This window comes from Octopus bimaculoides, chromosome 21 (genome assembly GCF_001194135.2).
Source record: "Octopus bimaculoides isolate UCB-OBI-ISO-001 chromosome 21, ASM119413v2, whole genome shotgun sequence".
NCBI classification, from domain to species: Eukaryota; Metazoa; Mollusca; class Cephalopoda; order Octopoda; family Octopodidae; genus Octopus; species Octopus bimaculoides.
In genome coordinates, this window is record NC_069001.1 from 990,009 (window position 1) to 997,132 (window position 7,124).

Consider the following 7,124-nt stretch of genomic DNA (forward strand, 5'->3'; position numbering starts at 1 on the left):
TATATATATATATATATATATATATATATATATATATACACACATATATATATACATACATACATACACATGTGCTCACTGATATAAAATAATGACTGAGCAAAATTGAAGAGTGTGTGTGTGTATACACGTGTGTGTATATATATATATATATATATATATATATATATATATACACACTCATATACCTGTGTGTGTATACATATATATTTATAATGTATACATGTGTATGTATCTACATGATGTATGCGAGTATATGCCATTTTCTATCATTAATAAAACTGTCGTCAAAAATGGGTCTGCTGGTTCTGATATAATTAATTACCTTGTTGGCTCTTCAGCTTTCTCTTTTGCAGTGACATCAAAATCAACTTTCTTCACAGCTGGTCTGACAGCTCTGTCTTCATGTTCCTGCTGGAAGATAACAATCAAAGATGAAATATTATTTAAACAGTCTTTAAAATAAATAATCTCTCTCTCTCTCTCACACACAAGAATCACAATTACACCATTGTACACTAAATCCAATAAAACACAATTTCTTTAGTCTGTACTCAACATTGGGCATGGCATGTAGCTATACACACATATAGATGGAGAGATAAAGAGACAGATATATGGATAAATATACAAATCCACTTTGTATATATGTGTAAAAATATTTATATATATGCTCACATATACATCATATCTTTATACATATGTACAAAATGCACAGAATGGATGTATATTTATATACATACATGCAAATACATGCATGTGTTATGTGTGTGTATGTATATATACACATACACACACTGAATGTATAAATTTCTCTCTGTGTGTGTGTGTGTGTGTGTGTGTGTGTGTATATGTTCACAGACCACAGATACATTTATAGATATATAAACATGAATATGAAAATAAAATAAAGACAAACTGATCCCAATGAAAATTGAACCCTCATTTCTCAACCACTCAACTGCAAAATACTTTCTTTTAAATCAACCTAGATGTAAACAGAAGAACTCCATGACTATAAGAAATTTTGTTGAGATTTGAAAACCTAGCTTCATGGATATATATATGCGGAAAGTAAAAACTCTTCCATTCTCTTCCAGTAATCAAGATATCTTTTATAACACTGCACCAGAAATTTCTGTTCCCCATGATCTTCCATAGATCTTCAATTATCTTGTGTTTGTCTGCCAAGAACACTGACTTCAGTTGAGTGGTCTTTGCCTGGTATTAGGGATACGAAAATGAACATCTTCAGCATTTTAATGTCAGCTTTGCCAAGCTTGCATGGATCAGACAGAATTCCTTGAAATGTGTCCTGTGTAGCCAGATACCATTCCTGTCACCAGCAGTTTCCAAGCAAGGTGATATTTCCTTCCACGGCCAGACACGTTTCCATGAAAGATTGCTTGAAACACAGTGACACTCATCTACAAATATCATGCAATATCAAGACAAATGAGCACTGGGCTTCTTTCAGTTTCTGTCAACCAAATTCACAACAATTTGGTTGGCCTGAGATTGCAGTAGTTTAAGTAGAATACACTTGAACGAGGTGCCACACAGTGAAATTGAACCCAGAACCATGTGGTTGAAACGCAAACTTCATAACCACACCCTCACACTATTCTGGAGGGTCTCCAAAATACAATGACTGATGCATGGCCTGTTGCTTAGTACAAAAGCAGTAGCCAGACAAGACCATCCCTGATGAGCAATAATAGAAAGGATGGGTGGAACGTGTCTGTAAGTCTGCCTCTTTGGTCTTGGGCTCATGCCATGGGTTGAGCTTTCATGGGAAGCGTCTGTACCAGCATCAGAACATTCTTGCAGGTTCTTCTTCATGGCCCAGATTTCAGATCTCAAGAGAAAGCCTACTGACTTGGTCCAATAATTATAGCTTGGCACCGGCATCATCACAGATGCTGTGGTTAAAATGCAAAGAAACAGAACAGGCACCACAAATAATAATGGTTTAAAACCAGCAATTCTAAGGGAGGTGATAGTCGACCAGATCGCCCCCAGTATGTAACTGGTACTTATTTTATCAACCCTGGAGAAATGAAATGCAAAGTTGAACTTGGTAACATTTGAACTCAGAAAGTAAAAAAGCAGAAAGAATTGCTGCTAAGCATTTTGTCCGACATCATCATAATTTTTTCTCTCAAAGGAACAAAGCCTGAAAATTTGAGAGAATGGGGACAGTCGATTACATCAACCCCCAGTATGCAGCTGGTATTTATTTCATTGACCCTGAAAGGATAAAAGGCAAAGTCGGTGTCGGAGGAACTTGAACACAGAATGTATGGATTCAGAAGAAAAGCTGCTCTGCATTTTGTCTGATGCTCTACCAATTCTGCCAGCTCACCACCTTCTGAAACCATCAGTAATAATAATAATTGGTTCTCACACAGGGTACCAAACAAAAAATAAAGGAAAAGAAAAACAAAAGTCTTCTGTCAACAATTCAATGACAAAACAATAACAAAACAAAATATAAGAACAACAAAAATAACAACAATGAACCCAGCAGCGGCCTCAATCATTAGAGGCCTTTAAGTGGTCGTTCGACATGCTAGAAATAACAGCCAAATTTCTTCCCATGGTGGTCGAGTGGTGTTAGTACAATGGGAGTGGGTGATGTTGTGTAAGCGTAATGTTAGTGCAGTGGTGCTGCTGGGATAGTAGCGGTGCTGGTATAGTGGTGTGGTGCTTAGGCTAGGTGTAGTGACGATGGTGGTACACTACCCACCTTTAAAAAAAACGGTGGGGATACACTGGATAAGATAACCAGATGACTAGATAGATAGTGTGACATAAAAAAACCTTGTGGTCACGGCTGGAAATACCTTTGATCCTGTAGGTCTATTAATCCAGAACTCGCCTGGGGCTAAGTAACAACAACAGTAACAACAACATTAGTAGCATCAAACGGACTTCAAACACAAGTCTTGTTTTGCTCTCCCAGAACACGCACACACACACACACACACACACACACTACTGCGTACAAACAAACTACAACATACACACACACATACGCAACACAATTTACATAACACACACACACACACACACATCCAAAGTAAATAAAGATAGGAATAATTACAACATTTATGTACGATGACGAAAAGGGAAAGAAAACAGAGTCCATATATTTATAATTAACAAGTTAATGATTCATTAATACATCCACATGTACATGTAAAGTTATGTCTGGGAGGTTGGAACATGGATGATGCAGAGGGGGAGAGGAGGAGGTGAGTGTGTGTGTGTGTGTATACAAATGCGCGCGTGCGTGTGTGTGAGGATAGGAGAGAATTAAGAACGTAGGTAGGAGACGATGAAACTGAGAGAGAGGGGGGGGAGAGGTGTGAGTATATATATATATATATATATATATATATATATATATACACACACACATGTGTATATAGAGAGAGAGTGAGTGAAGTTAGAATGTGTATGATGACGGAATAAAGAAAACAATAAAAAAAATATAGATATATTGATAGAGGAGTAAGATGTACGATGCCTGTATATAAGATGTAGGAAAGGATGAGATGAGAGAAAGAGAGACAGAAAAAACGATGAAAGAAATGAACGACCATGAAAAGTACAAAAGACTGAAAACTTGATACAACAATTGAACATTATTATTATTATGAATGGTGGTATGCATGGTGATGGTGGTGGTGGTGGTGTAATAGTGTAGATGCTGTTGTTATGTTCATGGTGTATTACAGTAAGGGTGGCAGTGTTGGCGGTGAAGAACCGCAGAGAGATGTTAGCGGTGAACTGTTGCTGTTATGGTTTGCCCTCATCGAGCAAAACCTAAGATCGCAGGCAATACAGCCATGACCATCTCACCTATTTCTTAGAACTTCATCCACAAACCTTGTCTTTTTTTAGTAGTGCGGCCTGATGAACATGTGTGTGTCTCATGTGGCCCGCTTGTCGAAAAAGGCTGCCTGTCCAAACAAGTTTATAAAAGTAAACGAAACCTGATGGCAGTTGGTTCTAACATGTCAGATGACCACGTAAAGGCCACCACTACCCCCTCAGCTACACACACACACACACACACACTTGTGTGCTGTGATTTTGAAATTTCTCAAATTCTGTTCATAAGCGCATAGCTGTGTGGTTAAGCAGTTCGCTTCCCAACCAAGCGATCTTGTTTTCAGTCCTACTGCATGGCCCCTTGGGCAAGTATCTTCTATAACCACAGACCGACCGATGCCTTGTAAGTGGATTTGGTAGATGGAAACTGAAAGAAGCCTGTCGCGTGTTTGTTCCCCCACCACCGCTTGACAACTAATATTGGTTTGTTTACGCAGCGGTTCGGCAAAATACACCGATAGAATAAGTAACGAGCTTTAAAAAAAATAAATCCTGGAGTAGATTCGTTCAACTAATACCATTCAAGACGGAACCCCAGCATGGCCGCAGTCCAAGGCTAAAATCTCCAAGGAATCGTTCCGTCTTCCTCCAGTATTTGACTGGCATCAAATAGTTACCAAGCTCAGAAGGGCGAAAGGCAAGAACTAACCCCGGCGAGGTTCGAACATAGAACATGAAAAATGGTTCTGACTTAATGCGATACTGGTCACCCATGTTTGTTGCACTGGTGGTGGTGGTATGACAGTAGTTTGTTAGTGGTATGTATGGTATAGGTAGTGACGGTGGCATCAATGTTGGTATTTAGACCCAGGAAAAACCCTGAATAAGAAAGACTTGTTGATCAAAAGCCATTCTAGCCGTGACCATTCCGTATGAAACTACGTTTTGCAACGTATCCTTTTTCTTAAGCCAGCAATGTGATTTGAGGGAAATTTGGCTGTTATTTCTAGCAGGGTTGAGCGACTGTAGATTAGAAAATCATTATTCTTTAACAAGAATACAATTGACAGTGACTTCGAAGTTCCGGCCAGGTAAGCCGTCATCGGACTGTAACTCATCTTGGCTTTATACAGCCTCCGTGTCTATAAACATACATATTTTGTCTTGTTTGATTTGTCCTTGTGTGTGTGTGTGTGTGTGTGTGTGTGTGTGTGTGAGCAAATGAAGCGAAGCAGAAAAATAAATATATACACATATACACACAAGCAAATCAACCGAGATACAGGATAGTCATACACACAATGGCAAGGAAGAGTGTTTAGCAAGTTCAAATTACAATAACTCCAAGAATATTATTATTATTATTATTATTACTAACCGTGTCCGTGGCCAGAATTGATGTTGTATGTAACAACAATGTAGAGAAAAAACACAATGTAGGTAAGATCCAACAAAGAAAGCGGACTCCGAGTGAGTGTGTGTGTGTGTGTGTGAGAGAAAGAGAAACTGTGTGTGTTGGTGATGTGTATTTGTTAGAGAATGTAATGGAGAGAGGGAATGTATGTTTGAGTGATAGAGACAAATAGAATGTGTGAAACAGAAAGGGACTAAGTGTGTGTTAGAAAGCGAGAGAGGGAAAGTGACTTTGGTGTAAGGGTGAGACAGATAGACTAAACGAATATGTGCGTGTGTGTGTGTGTCAGAGAAAGAATGAATGAGTGTGTGTGTGAGGAGGAAAGAGGTTCTGTATGTATGTGTATTAATGAATGACAGAATGTGTACGAGAGGGAGAGAGAGAGAGAATGTGTGTGTGTTAGTGTTATGTGCTTTTGGCGAAGTTAGTTTCAAAAGCAGGAACTAGCATCGCTCCATCATCATCATGGTAATACAACCCAATATACGGCGGTGGTGTTATTCTAGTCTAGTTAATGGTGATGATGTGGTATTCATCCCAGATCGCACCTTAATAAAATTCATAAATATCTATTGTCGTCCAACAACAGCGAAACAACAGTTGCTGTTGCTTCCAACTCTCCTTCTGACGTCTGCTGTCTGCTCGAGGATTTGTGCAGGGTTTGTTTTTTTGTTATTCTTTTTGTAATAACAGCTCACCACCACCACCACCACCACCACCACCACCACACACTCGTTATATACACACACTCATCCTATACATACAGCAGCAGCAGCCTAGACACACACACACACACACATTCAATGTTCTCTCAACGCGCGCGCGCGCAGACTGCTTCTTTTTCTAGTTTCTGCTTTCTTTGACTAAACCGGATTGCTTAACAGGTTTGTGTGTGTGTGTGTGTGTGTTCGTTCAGTGTAGACGTTTCTGAAGATGTGTGTGCGTGTATACACGTACATATTAGAATATGTATGTGTAGTGTGTGTGTGTCAGAACACTATGTGTACGTGTGTGCGTATATATTTACACACAAAATGACTAGAAAACACTTAGGGACTCTTATGCATATTTTTTAATGTGGTTAGTACTTATGTGTGTACACACACACACACACACACACACACACAGAGCCATACATAAACACACACAGCCATACAAACACAGGTACGTGTGTGTGTGTGTGTGTGTGTGTTTGCCTGTGTAAATCTGTATTGCCAACACGAAGTGGGTTCGCACCACTCACCTTATTCCACTTACATCACCTTCATTATGCTGACGATGATGATGATGATCATCATCATCATCCACACCGCTATCATTAAGTACTAAAAGTGCTGCTGCTGCTGTTGTACAGCTGCCGTTAATTGATGCCAGAGCTGCATCTCCAGCTGCTATGATTACCACCACCACCACCACCACCACCACCATTATTCTACTGATGACGACGACGCTCCCCACCCCATCACCATTACTACTACTACTACTACTACTACTACTACTACTACTAATAGTACATTATGCCTACTACTACTACGACTGTTATACCATTTTACTATTTCCACCACCGCCGCCGCCGTAATTAACACAACCGATGCCAACACCACCATGACAACTTTCTTCTACTACAGCATCTAATACTGTTACCACCGCTACTACCGCCACAACTACTACTACCAAAACTTTCACCACCACTGCAACTACAACCAAGACCATCACAATAACAACAGCCACTGCCACCACCGTCAGCAACACCGTTAAAACAGGTGATGCAAAAAAAACTTAGCAGGTAACCTTCATCCACCTTATTACATTACTTGCTGCCCCCCCCCATTCCCCACACTTCTACCACACCCACCACAACACCGCCACC

General features: G+C 39.7%; 1 protein-coding gene across 4 annotated transcripts in view; it reads right to left on the reverse strand.

The window, feature by feature from the left end:
* Positions 1-7,124, reverse strand: part of LOC106878660 (uncharacterized) — a 110,357-nt gene that overhangs the window by 29,020 nt on the left and 74,213 nt on the right. For 3 of the 4 annotated variants that reach the window (XM_052975592.1, XM_052975589.1, XM_052975591.1), the window contains one exon: positions 326-414. In XM_052975592.1, the coding sequence (XP_052831552.1) occupies positions 326-414 (89 nt within the window). The remainder of the gene's footprint in view (positions 1-325; positions 415-7,124) is intronic. The other variant, XM_052975590.1, reaches the window with a different exon arrangement.